At 40.2% G+C, this 16,906-nt stretch overlaps 3 protein-coding genes across 3 annotated transcripts; 1 reads left to right on the top strand and 2 right to left on the bottom strand.

The window, feature by feature from the left end:
• Window positions 1–90: 90 nt before the first annotated feature.
• LOC115795883 (uncharacterized) lies at window positions 91–5,577 on the bottom strand. Its single transcript, XM_030752008.1, has 4 exons — window positions 5,384–5,577; window positions 2,882–3,146; window positions 1,649–1,933; window positions 91–590 (listed from the first exon to the last, which is right to left on the bottom strand). The coding sequence occupies exons 2-4, from the start codon at window positions 3,129–3,131 to the stop codon at window positions 520–522; spliced, it is 606 nt and encodes a 201-aa protein (XP_030607868.1). The 5' UTR covers window positions 3,132–3,146; window positions 5,384–5,577; the 3' UTR covers window positions 91–519.
• LOC115795874 (gastrula zinc finger protein XlCGF49.1-like) lies at window positions 624–1,637 on the bottom strand. The gene has a single exon (XM_030751999.1). It carries the CDS (start codon window positions 1,371–1,373, stop codon window positions 669–671), a length of 705 nt encoding a protein of 234 aa, XP_030607859.1. The 5' UTR covers window positions 1,374–1,637; the 3' UTR covers window positions 624–668.
• A 1,246-nt stretch (window positions 5,578–6,823) lies between the features above and the next one.
• On the top strand, window positions 6,824–16,645 carry LOC115795816 (zinc finger protein interacting with ribonucleoprotein K-like). Its single transcript, XM_030751919.1, has 4 exons — window positions 6,824–7,082; window positions 8,349–8,679; window positions 10,156–10,405; window positions 13,972–16,645. Exons 1-4 carry the CDS (start codon window positions 6,961–6,963, stop codon window positions 14,967–14,969), a joined length of 1,701 nt encoding a protein of 566 aa, XP_030607779.1. The 5' UTR covers window positions 6,824–6,960; the 3' UTR covers window positions 14,970–16,645.
• The last annotated feature ends 261 nt before the right edge of the window (window positions 16,646–16,906 follow it).

The following is a 16,906-nucleotide window of genomic DNA, read 5'->3' as shown; positions in this document are numbered from 1 at the left end:
TCAGACAACAAAACAACACCACAAGAACTTTTAAAGAAATCTTTATTTAAAATTTAAGAACTCATTACTCACATTGAGCAGCAACAGAACTAAATGATGAACAGGAGAGGCATATACTAAAGTTTAACCTTCATGAAAGTCAACATAACACAAAAAGTGACCTCAAGTTTATATAACATATTATTGGTCTTATTTACATCACTTTCCAGCATTAAATCCTGTATAGTAATAACTCTTTGTTGAATGATACAGATTTTGGCTGAAAAAATAGTTTTTCCTGTAACAAAGCTGTTTAGTGAAGAAAAGTTGAGACACTCCATTTACAATTGATCTTTGTCAGCTGTACAGCATTAGAGCAACTGGAAAATATCGGTTCAGATACATTAACAATCAGGGTTTCACCTATATAATAAGAATAAACCAATAATTTGAATAAACTACTGGGTTCTTGGGTGTTGGTTTAGCTCACATGTTGCTAACATGACCATATGCTGCAAGATTGAACACAGGTGCCCGGGTTCAATACTGACCTGAGGCCTTTTGGTACATCTTTCTCCACTCTGCTTTTCTGCCTGTCTTCAATGGGCTGTCTAATAAAGGCAAAAAGGACCAAAAATAAATAAATAAATTTAAAAAACCATTGTTCACATTTTCTAAGAGTGAAACTTTCAACCACTATGAATTCTCAGGTGTCTTTTCAACTGTGTCATATAACTAAATCTTTTCTCACAGGTGCTACAAGAATATGGCTTCTCACCAGTATGAATTCTCACATGAGCTTTCAAGTTTACCATATGACTGAATCTTTTCCCACAGGTGCCACAGGAATACGGCTTCTCACCTGTGTGGAATCTAGTGTGAGTTTTGAATGTCGACAAGTTACAAAACCTTTTCCCACAAGTGCTACAAGAATGTGGCTTCTCACCTGTGTGAATTCTCATGTGGCGTTCCAGTGTTGTTTTCTGACTGAAACTTTTCCCACAGATGCCACAAGTATACGGCTTCTCACCTGTGTGAATTCTCATGTGAGTTTTCAAGTTTATCATATGACTGAATCCTTTCCCACAGGTGCTACATGAATACGGCTTCTCACCTGTGTGGAATCTCATGTGAGTTTTGAATGCTGATGAGTCACTAAAATTTTTCCCACAAGTGCTACAGGAATACGGCTTCTCACCCGTGTGGATTCTCATATGAGTTTTCAAGTTTATCATGTAACCGAATTGCTTCCCACAGATGCTGCAAGAATATGGCTTCTCACCTGTGTGACTTCTCATGTGAGTTTTCAAGTTTATCGGTTGCCCGAATCTTTTCCCGCAGGTGCTACAGTAATGTGGCTTCTCACCAGTGTGAATTTTCATATGTCTGTTCATACTTGACAGCTCACTAAATTTTTTCCCACATGTGGTACAAGAATAAGGTTTCTCACCTGTGTGGACTTTCAGATGTCTAGTCAGGCTGTAGTTATCACGAAACGTTTTACCGCAAGTGTCACATGTTAGACACTTTTTATTTGTATCAGTTTTACACTGACTCTCTGATACTGAAGAGTTATCATCTGTGCTACTCTGACTTCTGTTTATGTCATGTTTCCTCTTCTTCAGCTCTACATTCCTGGTTAATCCTGAGTCCTCATTTCTTTCCTCACCTTGGCTCTCTGATTCAGAAGAGTTGTGAGAAAGGAGTTGGTCCCTCTCTGGTTCTGGTTCACTGTGGTTATTTTGCTCATTAGTAGGAGTCACCATAAAGGTCTCTGTCTCCTGCTTCAATAGAAGCTGTTCTCCCTTCTGACTGGTGTAAAGGTCTTCCTGTTCCTCTTTAAACTGTGGGGGATCTGGGTGCTCCTGGTCCAGACTGAACTTCTTCTCCTCATTACAGTCCTGTTCATCTGTGAGAACCTCCTCTTCCTTACAGTCAATTTGCTGGGGAAGATCTGAAGGAACAAACAAACATTGTTTGTGATAGAAAAATTATTTGGGCACTGATACAAATGACTGTCGAGTTCTGACAGTCTTATTAGAAAAGCTCAACATTTGAATGTTTATAATGCAAAATACAGTGTTAAATTTGCCAGTTAACAGAATTTTTCCTATAAAATTTACAAAATTTTCCTGATATTTCAAATGCAAGAAATATCTATAAAAATGATACAGACAGACTGTGAATTAACATGTCCAATGTAAAATAACATGAAAAACCTGTAACTGTAAATAGGTATATAATGTTTACTTAAAAAATAAATAACACTAGTTTAATAATATGATACATATCTAAGATTTGATGCAATTAGTAAAAAGTAACATTAAAAGAATTATAGTTTATTTAATATTACACCGATTTGTATTTTAATTAACATAGGTAATTATCAAGGTTTTCCCCACAAGACTCAAACAAATTAAAAATTTTTTTTTTTAAGTGTGTAACATCTAGAAGCATTAGCATTGGTTTGTCAATCAAACCAACTGTAATTACTGTAATTTCACAGATTGTGCATTTTATAGGGGACAGTTTAAAATATTCAACTTGTCAAACTGTTGAATATTTAGAATTTTCCATAGATTCAACTAAAGAAATGAGAACAAATTGCGTGTATACAACTGGAAATGAGTGAAAAGCATCCAAAAGAAAAGAAAGCCCAAAGAAAAACTTTAAAAGGCCTCCAGAAAGCCTGGAGAGCTGTTGTTCACGACCTTTTTTTTAAAAAAACTGCAAAGTTTGTCTCCTTGAAAGCAAAATACAAAGAAATGATGAGTAGCTCTAAATTTTTGTGCAGTACTGCAAAAACCATCCGGTTCCTAAAAATAAAAGAAACTTTGAACTCTGTTTAGGATCCTACATGAGTCATGGTCAGTTTTTATTAAAACATTACATTTTTACATACCTATGCCATGTGGCTTTATTTCAGATTTCCAGATGGTATCCAGCAGTTTGAGACAATCTTCCCTGGTCCAGACGATGATGCCTTCAGTCTCCTGTTTCAGTACAAGCTGCTCTCCCTCATGACTGGTGCAGAGTTCCTCCTGTTCCTCCTTAATCTGTGGAGGTTCTGAGTCCTCCTGGTCCAGACTGGAGTTCCTCTCCTGGTTACAGACCTCTTGGTCATCCAGACCCTCCTCTTCCTTACTCTTCATGTTGCTGTGGGAGATCTTGAGGAACAAAGGGACACAAGAAAAAAAGGTTACTTAATGTGACAATAAAAAAACACATTCAAGCAAAAAATATTCCAGCAGTAAAATTTAAAGAGTACAAATATGACAAATGCTTCAGGAGCACCTGTGTGAGTGACTCTCAAACTCTGACACTGTTATTAACAAAGTTCAGAGTACAAAACATTCTGCCAGCTTCACACTTTGAGTCACTGTTTGATTGTCACTGCTGCAGGTTAAAATGACAACAGTAACTGCATGACTTAAATTTATATTTAGATTAACATAAATCGACTGGGGAGAATGACCTCCATACAGCACAATCTTACATGGCTGAATTCCTCTTGACAGGCTGCAGATAAACAATACTCTGCATTTTATTTCTGCAAAAGAGGATGTTTCTGTTTGTCTATGATCCAAGTTTTACTCGAAGCTTCACATTAAAAGTTGTTTTATTTTATCCCGTGTAAGTCTCTTTCTCTTAATTTCATCATAAATATTCTCAGAAACAAAGGTCAATATTGTAATTTCAGTTATTTTACAAGAATATTAAAAAAAAGCATAATTTCTTTGAACCTAAAATTAATTCAGCGGCCTGGCAGAGAGTCAGCCCCTGATTAGGGAATATTTTAAATTTTAAAATCTCGTCCCTCAAAGGAAATCGCTGATCCCCACTGGCCTGCCTCCACCACAGGAAGCCTGCGTGTGCAGATGGAGGTGAAGAGAGCCATAGGTGGCAGCAGTCTCTGGTGAGCAGCAGAGAGCTGAAGCTGGAAGCCAGCTGTGACACACTGCAGACCGATGATGTTTCTCTCTCTGTATCTCCTTTATCTTTATCTCTAAAGAAATCTTCCAGTAAAGTCACTTTCCATGGGCGAGATTATGCAATGGGGGGGGGGGGGGGGGGGGGGTGGGGGGGGGGGGGCACAAAAGAGGCAAATGAAAAAAGAAATGCCCAGCTGGTATCATGGGTAGAATACAGTAGTCATATTTCACCTCCCCCTTTCTGTCTGGTGCCTTGGGGCCCTCCCTTGGCTGGCCCACAGTAACTGAAACACATTTAGATCTGATTCTGGGAACAGTTAAAAGAACTGCACCTGATATCCATGTATGTTTGAACATGTTTCAATTAATCACTGCAGCTATTTTCTATTTTCCAAGAAAAATGTAATGAAGGGTGACTCAAGACTTTTGCACAGTACTGTATATCTCTTAGCAAGAAATCTGAAGTCCACATTAGTATTAAAAGCTCCTTTTTCCTTCACTTAAGTTGGTTATTTCACTACATCTCTCAAGCTTTGTGATACCAGACACCAGGTCAGACAGTATGCTGACGGGGTTATAGACACAAACTACGAGATGTACTGAGAAAAACCAGTGAGAGCTTTGAGAACTAATAAAAGGATTTTAAAGGTCATTCTGTATTGAACTGAGAGCCAATGAAGTGACTTCAGCACTGGGGTAAAAGATCTGTCTATGTGTGAGGACTCTGGCTGCTACAGGAATGAGTTGAAGCCGTCCTACTCATAATTTTGGATAATCCTGCTAACAAAGTTACAGTAATCTAATCTCCTTGATACAAATGCATGAAGCAGTTTGAGATAAGAATTTTCTAACTTTTGATATATCTTTAAATGGTAAAAAGCAGTTCTGCCATCAGAGCTGACATCACTGTCCAAAACAATGCCAGGATTCCTGACTTGCTGACTGTGATGCCTTTTCTAAGTAGAAAAATCCCCAACATGTTGGTGACTGTGAGAAAAGCTCTCTGAGCTTCACTTGCACATTAATTACTGCTGAAACACTCAGCTGGGAGCAGGACTGTGAACAAGTAAGGAACAAAAGGAGGAGATCATCAGGCAGACAGAGAGCTAAACATGTGTTATCCTTATAAAAACATGAAACTGCTCTGGCGGCTTCATTTTACATTTAATGTCAGACACTTGATATACACGTTTTAAGTGAAGGTGTATTGTGATGGTTAATTTCCATGACAGTTCTCTATTTTTAGAGCTCTTCTGCATAAACTGGGCCCACCATACATCTGTGGGGGTCTGTAACCTGATGATCCGGGCATGCCTGTCTCACTGCATGTTAAATGCTAAAAGTTTACTGTTTAAAACAAGGAGAACTGCTCCCTGATTCCAGTCTGTTAGCCTTCAAAATGAGCTCTGATCAGGGTCCTACATGAGCCGGATTCCTGTCAGTTCACTGAGATCAGTTTTTTTTTTTCTTACCGATTGTGTGTCTTTATCTCAGGTCTCCGGCTCATATCCCGCAGTCTGCGCTGACCGTCGGTCCCTCCTCATACTGGACGATCATTTCTTAACCTCTGAGATTTCTCCTGCAGCAGCAGTTGATCTCTGCTTGATAATCCCTCAAACATTAAACGGGGGACTCTGAGAATCGCGTCATTTCCGTTCTCCCTCTTCTTCCAGTGGACTACACGCATCAAATCTGCCCTCCTCAGGTCATTCGCAGAGAGATGCAGCCCCTGCATTGGGACACAGCTGTGGACAAACTGAGCTGAGCTGCTTTAACCTCCTCTACATTCCTGTTAGCGGGATGAAGGCGCCCTCTTGTGTTGAGCATCGGTTTTCACATTTCAGTTGTTAACCTGCAGGAAGACATGGAAAACCTTCACTGAGCCTCCAGCAGCTTCAACAACATCAGCACAGAGAGATTTAAATATCTGTAATATTACACTGATGCTGTATTCAGGGACCATGGGAGAGAAGATTAATTCCTTTATAATAAAATGTGATGTGTCATAAATCATGTTAAACTGTATCGGAGCATCATTGATTTAGTGATTTAGTTTGGAGCTGTATCATCTAACACTGTAGAAACATTTCCTTCAGCTTCAGCGCAGAGTGTTACAAACAGAACAGGACTGTTGATGAGAACAAACAGCAGGGACACAGTATCAGCAAACAACAACATGGTTTAACATGAACACAGTCAAAATCTAATTAAATGGTAAAAAGGACTTCCTGCAGACATTTTTTTTTTTTGCTCCTGACTCGTCTGCAGCGCCTCCAGCATGGTTCAAATGTTCTGGCTGCTTTTGCACTGATTTTAGTTTCTGTCAGCAGGAAGTTCATGTTGAGCTCAGTGTGTTTGATTTGACTTCAAACTGATGCTTCAGTGTGAACACCTTTCTTTACAGCTATCAATAAAGCATCAATACTGCTGTGATGGAAATAAAACACCTGTGTGAGTGTGACGTCTGTAAGGCAGGTAAACATGCTGTCTGCTCCAACTGTGCTGCAGAAAGAAACTTTTCCTTAACTGAACTTTTGGATCATTGGGCACCTTAAACGATATTTTCAGGTTTACCGGAGTTTATGTAAGGATGTGGTTTACGTTAGAGTGACCAGAGGAGGGCAGCAGTACGACTTTGATGCATCTAGCCTACCGGAAGTACAATAGAAGAGGAAGGTCGGAAATGACGTAACCGTTACTGTTCGTCTTCTGTTTAATATAATAATTGTAGAATAACTGTTGTTGGAGAAATCGTCTCAAGAGGTTAAAAAACGATCGTCCAGTATGAGCAGGAGATGAACCGTCAGCTCAGACCGCTGGATATCAGCCGGAAACCCGAGACAAAGACACAGAATCGGTATGTAACACTGTTCCGTGCACTAACACGGGGATGCGGCTGATGTAGGACCCTGAGACGAGGTTAAGGGAGACGGAGCGAAGCGTGGGGCTGGGCAAATCACGTGACTTCCGAACCCGCCATTTGTATTTGTCTGTTTCGATGCAGTGTGTTTTGCATCGAGTGTCCGATAGTTTCTGACTTTCTGCCGGTATGGCCACCAAAGGTGCTCGGTTTTGCTGTGCCATCAACTGCAGCAATAATAGCAGGACCTCCATCGACCCCAGGACGGGTCAGAAGTTCAGATTTCACCGATTTCCCACAGACAAACAGAGGTGAGCATCAATGCTGAGTCACTGAGCCAGTGAGCGTGAAGAGGGATGAGTGCATTAATGAGTGCATTAAAAACACAAGTCAGTGGATCAGAATGTGTTTTGGCTGATTACAGAAATGTTTGTGAAACATTCTTAAAATCCTGTAGCTAGCTGGGCCCCTGTAGTCTGTGCAGACTGAAGGTAGCTTAGCCACAGTTAACTCTACCCCAGCACATCCTGGGCAGCCGGGAAATCAGGCCAGCCCAGAGATAATAGTGTCAGGCCACAGTTGTAAATAAGAAATTGTTCTTAATCTGGTTACACCCGGTTACGCAAATCGGAGGTCACTAAAATTAATATTGACTCGGTGTGTAACTTTGCAAAAACAATGTCGGACTCTGTAGTTTTTTTCTGGGCACCTCCCCAATCAGACCAGGAGCGACATGTTTAGCCGCATGTTCTCCTTGAATCGCTGGCTGTCTGAGTGGTGTCCAAAAAACAACGTGGGCTTCATAGATAATTGGCAAAGTTTCTGGGGAAAACCTGGTCTGGCATCCATCCCATGTTGGATGGAGCAGCTCTCATTTCTAGAAATCTGGCCAAATTTATTAACCCTCCTAAAACCTGACTACCCAGGGTTAAGACCAGGAAGCAGAGTTGCAGTCTTACACGCCTCTCTGCAGCTTCTCTCCTCCTGCCATCCCCCCAAAACCCCATCCCCATAGAGTCGGTGCCTGCTCCCAGACCACCAAAAAACAAAGCTAAAATCAGCAAAAAGCTATTTAAGGATAAAAATAAACAAAGAACAATATAGCATCCTCAACTGCACCAAAGAGTAAAACAGTCTGAGTATCAAACAGCTTATTATTCAGCTTATTAATCAACTAATGATGTGAATTGGCCCAATATAAATACAAGTGAATTGAATTATTTAGATGCCATTCACAGAGTTACTCCATCAGTTCACTGCAGTAATTTATACAATACTCCCAATATTGCAATAGATTGAGTTCAACTGCTGGCAGCTCTAGTCCAGGCCCAGAGTCTCCTGTTCTTGTCAGTTAAGTTGTTTGTCAGCTGGTCAGGGGAGAGAAATTATGTACATTATTTCTCTGCCTGTTGAATTACCTCACTTATATCATTATTATATCACTGTACACTGTAAGTTATGAAGTATGCAAACATTTAAGCTTTTAAATTCTCTCAGAAGGAGGAGTTGTCTCTTGATAAGGTACATGTGGCATATTTAACAGCTATTTAATTTTTTTTTTTAATCTTATTTTGCAGGTGCGAGCAATGGATTGTGAATTTGCAAAGAGCAGATTTGAATCTTGGAAATGTGCAGTCAAAACACGTGTGCTCTGCCCACTTTGAGGAAGTGGCATACAACTGTCAGTCTGACATTGCCACCTCCAACCTCCTGCCCTCTGCTGTCCCCACTCTGGTGCCACGTCCAAATCCCCCAGCTCACACGCAGTTGACACGCAAGCCTCCTGCTAAGCGTCGTTGTCCAGGCCCTGTTCCCCCTCCTTCGCCACCTATCCAGGCTGCGAGCTCACCAGAAACATCTGTAACAGAGGCTTCAGTTGGTGATGAGCTGGATGCAAAGTGCACAAATGTAGTGATATGTATTGCAAGTACATGCCTATACAGTGGGGAAAATAAGTATTTGATACACTGCTGATTTTGCAAGTTTTTCCACCTACAAAGAATGGTTGAAGTTGACGTGTACCTATGATAAAAATTGCAGACCTCTCCATTCTTTGTAGGTGGGAAAAATTGCAAAATCAGCAGTGTATCAAATACTTTTTTCCCCACTGTATGTGTCACAATGTTTCAGTTTAGAGTGTTGTAATGTGTGTGCATTGTAAATGTACTGCGGTAGTGGCATTCATGCATAAACACACACATTGGTGATCTTATGAACATGTGATTATAGGAATTGTAATCGGCACTCCCCTCTACAGCCTAGTGTCACTGCTCTTCAAAACGTTGCCATACGCAATTCTTTAGTTGTCAGTTTAGGATCATTGTTTAAACTTTTTTCAAGTTTTTGTGTTTTCTCTGAGGCTTCTCTTGATTCTTTTCCATTCCTGCTAACTGAGAAAAGGAAAAAATATGATCCAAATGAATCGTTTACATTGTTGAGCGCTTTCACGTGTGGAGGCTTGCCTACAGACTTTGACAGCTTTCAAGCAGACAAACATGGCGGTTTCAGTCAAGCACGTGTTTGATGACGTCACACGCCCCAGTGGCTCAGTCTCCCTTAATCTCTCGTCTCTGGCAGGACCCTAATCAGTAGTAGTTGTAATCATAGTTTATAGGCTAACAGATGAAAGCTAAAAAACAGCTAAAACACAAACACTTCTTTGTTTTAAACATAAACACAGAGGAACGCAGCTTTGTTGTGCAAAAGGTGATTGCCAATATTTATGTTGTTTTTAATGTTTAATATCCTTGTTTATATTGGTAAATATAAAGGCTTTATGAAGGGAGTTATATATAAAATAAAGAAATAATCTCGTTTACAAATATCCTTATGAGTCTGCATAACTGTACTTACTGTGTGTCAGTATAATCAGCTCGTTCCTTTTTTCTTGTTCAAAAACTGACTGCAGCTTGTTTACCTTGAGATGGAAATGTTCCTTCTGCTTCAAATTACTTTGATATTAGTCACGAGAGAGATGTTTGACAGATTATAGGTCAACGGATCATTTACAACTGTTTAAATATCAGAAATCGCTTTTTTTGGCACAACCTGCAGTTTCTCAAAGGAAACTGCAGGTTGTGCCAAAAAAAGCGATTGTAATGTGGAGCTTGGAGCAAAACTCGGATCATAGACAAACATAAATGTTCCCCTTGGCAAAAATAAAATTCAGAATATTTTTCATCTGCAGCCTGTGGGAAGGAATTTCTGATTTGGATTTAGGAAAAACTGTTTCCTCATTTGCCATGTGAGAACTCGAGTCAGTCACACAGGTGCTCCTGAAATATCTATCACATTTGTACACTTTAAATTTCACTTGCATATGTGAGTGACATGCTCACAGTTACATATTAGTAACATTTTTCTTGTGTGCCTTTGTTTCTCAAGACTTCCCACAGCAAGATGAAGTGTGAAGAAGAGGAGGGTCTGGGTGAGCAGGAGAGGAACTTCAGTCTGGACCAGGAGGACCCAGATCTTCCACAGATTAAAGAGGAACAGGAGGAACTTGGCACCAGTCATGAGGGAGAGCAGCTTGTACTGAAGCAGGAGACCGAAGGCATTATCGTCTGGACTGGGGAAGAGCGTCTCAGGCTGCTGGATACCATCTGGAAACCTGAAATAAAGTTACACAGATTAGGTATGCAAAACTGTAACGGGCTGTAATGAATATGACTCATGTAGGATCCTAACCAGAGCTGAAAGTTACTTTTATTTTTAGGGGTCAACTTCAATATGTTCTTTCTAAACCAGGGCTCTTCAACTCCAGGCCTCGAGAGCCCCTGTCCTGCAGGTTTTAGATGTGTCTCTGCTTCAACACACCTGAGTCAAATATAGAAGACATTAGCAGGACTCTGGAGAACTTGACTGCATACTGAGAAGGTAATTCAGCCATTTGATTCAGGTGTGTTGGATCAGGGACACATCTAAAACCTGCAGGACAGGGGCTCTCGAGGCCTGGAGTTGAAGAGCCCTGTCCTAAACTGTTAATTTATTTTTTTGTAGATAATTTTTGGAATTTGACAGGATATTATAGGGTAGACAGGAAAGCAGGGAGAGAGTGGAGTGGGAATGACATCCTGTAAATAGTCTGGGTCTGCAGATTCAACCCCAAGTCCCTGCAGTGGCCTTTGGCATGTGGGTATAGCTGTTAATATTTAACATTAAACCTGCACTTTGTATAACTCAAAGAGAAAACTGGCTTATTTTAGACTTGTTTTGGATTATTTTTAAAGTCACATTTCACACATGTTTGAGGTTACTTGGGAGATCATTCCATAGTTTTGGTGCAACGACTGCTAAAGCACAACCCCATTTTTGGATGAATGGAGACTGTGGGATAGTCAAGAAGGATTGGGATGCAGGTCTTAGGGGTCTTGTGGGGCTTTATGGATGCAGCGTATCTACAACATATACAAGTGTAAGATGGTTTAATGCTTTAAAACGTGCTGCCACTTTATACTGGGGTCTGTGAGGCAAAGGGAGCCATTTAACACTGGTGTAATATGATCTTTTTTTTTTGGCCCAGTCAGTAATCTGCCTGCAGCATTTTGGGCGAATCATAAATGAGCAAGAGACGATTCACGGTAATGACCAAAATGATAATCACAATTATTTTTCCTTCAATATTGAGGTCATGATTGTTTTTCACAATTAATTAATGACAAAATTTTTTTTTTTTTATTGCACTGTTACAATGTCCTGCATTCCTGCTGTTATGCAAATCTTTTCATGAAAATAAAATTGATCCTTCCTTTTCACTTATATTCTTAGAAAAAGAACAGAAGTTTAAAAATGTGCCAAAACAGTATCACATCAATAAGGCAGTGCTTTCACTTTCCTATTAATTAAAACCTCTTTGTGGGCAACAAGGGGTTTATTCACCTAACCTAAGGCCATCTCTGAAAGGTAAAAGATAAAAGTCTGGCTCCGTTCCATGTTACCTACATGATGGAAGTGAATAAAACTTTGAACTAAACAAAATTTTGTACAAAATATGTAATACCTATAAAAAATAAATAGGCCATTGCAGAAGGAAACCAAATGAGAGGCAGGATAATGCATAAAAGGCTAACTGCTTCAGTCTTTACAGGTTTGGCAAAATCATTGCACAAACCTGTGTTTTCTCCAGTCTGTTGACCATTTTCCCAAAGCCTTCATTACTCACCCTGTTTACTGAACAAGCACTTATGGCGCGTTTCCATTAGTATCTACTCAGCGCGACTCGACTTGGCACAGTTTGTAGGCATTTTCATTAGTACCTGGTACCAGATTCAGGTACTTTTTTAGTACCCACTCAGCCAGGGTTCCAAGAGATCCGAAAATGTGACGTGGAAGAATAGCATCCCACTGATTGGGCAGGGAGTGTCGTCACTAGTTGGGTCATGAGAGCGAATCAAATGCACCATTTTTAAAACCCAACAGCAAGAAAATGGAGGCATGCAAAGCACAGGAAGCTCGGTTGAATGCCCAGACCAACAATTTGCAGCAGAAGTTTTGCAATAAAAGAGCCATCTGAAATGCGCACACACACACACACACACACACACACACACACACACACAGCATACATATTTTAACCCTATACTGCCCTATACTGAAGCACCGATCACCTGCCCCTGCTAGCCTTGAACAGCTAGTTAACACCGAACGCTGAGGCAGCTGATCAAAGTTCCTTTGATCTATCAAAAAAATTCAAACGGTTTCTGAAAATTTTTACGGTAATTGGAAGTACGCAAATGGCAGCACTTTTGAACTACACTGAGTCGATTGCAACATGTTCAGCAGTATAGAGTTAATGCTTAACAATGATAACCTTCATCCATTAAAACATTGCACGGGGGACTTATGCATGATGACGATAGTAAACTGGCATAGCTACGTTAGCTTGCCTCTATGTCATCCATTGCTGTGTTGTGTTTTGAGTCGCATGCAAATTACATCAAGTGACTACTGCCCACTTTGCTATATCGACTCCACTCACATTGAGGTGGTACTCAATTGCAATGGAAACAAAACAAGACCGTGGCAGGTCGTGCCGTGTCGAGTCGACCCGTGCTGAGTAGGTACTAATGGAAATGTGGCATTAGAGCCCTCTTTGCACATTAAATGCAAATAATGCCATAAATTAATGTGCATAAATGAATGCTCACAAACTTCAATGAAGTGAAGCAACATTTTAAAGAAAAGTGGGCCAAAATTCCTCCACAATCAAAACTTCAAGTAAACCAGCTTTATATGAGAGAGCTTTTCACTGAATAAGCTGATAAAGACTGAGAGATGATGGTTATCACACTAAAAGGGCCTTCCTACTTATCAAGCAGGGTATTCAGTCACTGTTTGTGGGGACTCACAGGGCACAGTCCTTGGACTTGTTCTGTTTAGTTTACATCTGTTGACACTTGGCCATGTATTCCATAATTCTACAGTGTCTTACCATTGGTGTCATAGCAATATGAATCAATAAAGTTATTCTTATTAATATGATTATGCTAATGTTTGCCAGCTTTATGTCTCCTTTAGCCTGGGAAAACACAAAAATCTAGATTCCTTGCATTCCTGCCTCACTGCCATTCTCAACTGGATGATTTCTAATTTCTTTCAACTGAATTCATAAACTGAAGTCCTTGTTATTGGTCCTGATCAAATTTCTAATAGTGTCATTCCCCACCTTGGACAACTATTAACAAAACAGTCTTCTAGAAACCTGGGTATTATCGTTAATCAGCATCTTAATTTCAACCAGCATATCAAAAGTCTAGTCTTGCTTTGTACAGACCAATACACCCCAATAATATAACATCTTATCCAAGCCCTTCTTGCCTCCCAACTATATTATTTCAACTTAACTGTCCCATCTACAGTGAGTACAAAACATGGCACAGCGAGCGCATCACTCCAGTCCTCACAGAATTACAGCAAATTCCCATTTGGGACAGTATGGAAGTGAAGGAACATTAAAATTACTTTTGAACTACACTGAGTCGCTGTTTTGTCTGCAGCAGTGACTATCAAACTAAACAGTGGGAGGTATCTAGTTGAACATAGTTTTTTAATCTTAACATTGCTGAAAAGTGTCTCTCATTAGCATCAGTTTGTTTATATACTTGCATATGTGAGCAACAGACTTTACCAGAAATTACTAGAATTTATTTTCTCATGTTTTTCTACACTAAACCTTTTTCTAAATTTTCCTTGTAACTTCAGATCTCCACCAACAACATATCTCTGACGCGGAAGATGTTCTCGCAAACCAGCAGGTCTGTAACCAGGATAGGAACTCCAGTCTCGACCAGGAGGACCCAGAGCCTCCACAGATTAAAGAGGAACAGGAGGAACTCTACATCAATCAGGAGGGAGAGCAGCTTGTACTGAAGGAGGAGAGTGAGATCTTTATGGTGACTCCTAATTATGAGCAAAGTGACCACAGTGACCCAGAACCAAATAGTGACCAGTTCTCTTCTCATGACTATCTTGATCCAGAGAGCCAAGACCAGCCAGAAAGCAACCATGTGCCCTTAAGATCAAATAAAAAGTCTTTAAATTGTGAAGTTTGTGGAAAAACTTTTCAATATAAATCCAAACTGGCTCGACATGTTCGAGCACACACAGGTGAGAAGCCATATTTTTGTGTCACCTGTGGGAAAAGATTTAATCAGATGATACACTTGAAAAAACACATCAGAATACACACAGGTGAGAAGCCTCATTCTTGTAGCATCTGTGGGAATAAATTTAATGACTTATCAGCATTCAAAGCTCACATGAGAATTCATACAGGTGAGAAGCCATATTCTTGTAGCACCTGTGGGAAAGGATTTAGTCAGATGATACACGTAAAAATTCATATGAGAGTTCACACAGGCGAGAAGCCTTATTCTTGCAGCACCTGTGGGAAAGGATTCAGTAATTTGATGAACTTGAAAACTCACATAAGAATTCACACAGGTGAGAAGCCACATTCTTGTAGCACCTGTGGGAAAACATTTCGTCAAAATTCAACGTTGCAAACCCATATAAGGATCCACACAGGTGTGAAACCATATTCTTGTAGCACCTGTGGAAAAAGATTTAGTCACGTTAAAAACTTGACAACTCACTCAAGAATTCACACAGGTGAGAAGCCGTATTCTTGTAGCACCTGTGGGAACAAATTCAGTCAGCTGACACATTTAAAAAGTCACATGAGAATTCATACTACTTAAATGCTTTATACTGTATAAAATGTGAAAGAGTAGGAGTGTGATAATGGTAGAGCCCACACTGCTGAGAAGCTAAATTCCTGCAAGAGGATAACCTTATAGTCTTGTTAATATAGTATAGTTTCTGTCTGCATTATTTATTCCATTTAGCTGTGTTTTTGTTATAATGTAAAGGAAAGCCCAGTTTCACAATAATTTCAGACATCAACAAGTAACATAATTTTATCTCAAACATAGCAGTTTCACTCTTCAGTTACAGAAACCTTTATAAAAGCTCCCAACTCTGCCAGGGAGACAAAAAAGCATCCTAACCTTTTAACACAGAGCATATCACCAGGAAATGTCCCAAAATGTCACGTAACAGCCTTTGGCATAGAGCGTATCATGACATGTTTGTGCACCCTAAATACTGTGTAAATATTTTTTGAATCTGAAAATTCTAATTGGTTTCTGGAAGCTGAGAAATTGCACAGCCAACATCAGGGGTATTCAACTACATTTTTCTATGGGCCAAATTGTCATGAGGCTATTTGCCAGTGGGCCACACATTCCTCGGGACTCTTACTCTTGTGCATACTTATCGGTCCAGTTGTTAAATTTCCTATTTTCGCTGTCCACCTTGCGTCGCTTCTCTTTTGAATGCAACATGTTTGCATCAGAAACTGCAGTCTGGCCTCCCGCCAACAGTGTAAACGGCAGTGCTGCATGTCATAAAATGTTGTAAAGTGCCGTTCTTCTTCTTCTTGAGTTTAATGGCGGTTGGTAATCTATGGTGCGTTACCGCCACCACATGTAAGGAGTGTGAACTACATGCCGTGGTTACAGTTTAGTCACAGCTTCTGTTAAAATTTTTATTTAATAATAGAGGTAAATGGGCAGTGGGCCGGTCCAAAATGACTGATGCGCCGGTTCTGGCCCTTGGGCCGCCAGTTGAATACCCCTGGCCAACATTGTGGTTATCACACACGCTGGTTCAGGAAGCCCGCAGATCTGATCCTTCATTTATCTCCCTTGCACACACGTGTAGAGGGCAGTGGAGGCATGGAAAAATGCCAGTCCAGGGTTCTAGCCAGAAAAAAAATTTCAGTCCGGTGTGTGTGTGTGTGTTTGGAGGGTGGGGCTAATTAGTATTAGCTTGCTAATGCTAAAGGCTAAATGGCGTGCCAGCTTGTTAATTCAGTGATGGTGAACAGTTGGATATTATGTATGTAATATTCTGTGATAATGGTTGGTCCTACGGGTCATTGAAGGCACCTGAATATGATTGGATCATGTGACTTGATGAAGATAGGGAGTGTGGATCCCTCTCGTCTGTGTTACGATGCTCTGAAAATAAGATGCACCTTTTCCTGCAGCTACTGGTGAAAAAATATTCTTTTTATGCAGCACGTCAGTGTGTTATCCTTGTGAGTCTACAAAGACAAGAAACAAGACAAGCTCCTGCGATTTTATATTCAATAGGAAGCACAAAATTGCGGCCTTTTTCCTCTTCCCCCTTGGTTTCACACTGGTTGCTATTTTGCCCCGCAAAATCAACCGTGAACAGGACCGTCGCGAGATTGTGCTTGCACACTAAATTAGAAGATGCTCATTTAGCCTGGAAAAAGAGTTTGTTGCTCTATAAAAAAGCCCTCCGTAAAGCTAGGACATCTTACTATTCATCATTAATTGAAGAAAATAAGAACAACCCCAGGTTTCTTTTCAGCACTGTAGCCAGGCTGACAAAGAGTCAGAGCTCTGTAGAGCCGAGTATTCCTTTCACGTTAACTAGTAGTGACTTCATGGATTTCTTTACAAATAAAATTTTAGACATTCGAGAAAAAATTATTCATAACCATCTCAAAGATTATTCTTCATGTTCGGCTGCTTTCAGCACTGCTGGTATTTGTTTAGACTCTTTTGCTCCAGTTGATCTTTCAGAGTTAACTTCAATAGTTACT

The sequence above is a fragment of the Archocentrus centrarchus genome, chromosome 17 (genome assembly GCF_007364275.1).
Source record: "Archocentrus centrarchus isolate MPI-CPG fArcCen1 chromosome 17, fArcCen1, whole genome shotgun sequence".
NCBI lineage: Eukaryota > Metazoa > Chordata > Actinopteri > Cichliformes > Cichlidae > Archocentrus > Archocentrus centrarchus.
This window is presented reverse-complemented; position numbering and strand designations above follow the sequence as displayed.

Coding starts and splice junctions, on each gene's coding strand:
- LOC115795883 (XM_030752008.1), bottom strand. CDS start 3,131: ATGAAGAGTAAGGAAGAGGAGGGTCTGGATGACCAAGAGGTCTGTAAC. Junction 1,934..2,881: donor AATAAAGCCACATGGCATAG/GTATGTAAAAAT, acceptor TTGTTCCTTCAG/ATCTTCCCCAGCAAATTGAC. Junction 591..1,648: donor TTCTGAATCAGAGAGCCAAG/GTGAGGAAAGAA, acceptor TGCCTTTATTAG/ACAGCCCATTGAAGACAGGC.
- LOC115795874 (XM_030751999.1), bottom strand. CDS start 1,373: ATGAACAGACATATGAAAATTCACACTGGTGAGAAGCCACATTACTGT.
- LOC115795816 (XM_030751919.1), top strand. CDS start 6,961: ATGGCCACCAAAGGTGCTCGGTTTTGCTGTGCCATCAACTGCAGCAAT. Junction 7,083..8,348: donor TTTCCCACAGACAAACAGAG/GTGAGCATCAAT, acceptor CTTATTTTGCAG/GTGCGAGCAATGGATTGTGA. Junction 10,406..13,971: donor AATAAAGTTACACAGATTAG/GTATGCAAAACT, acceptor TTGTAACTTCAG/ATCTCCACCAACAACATATC.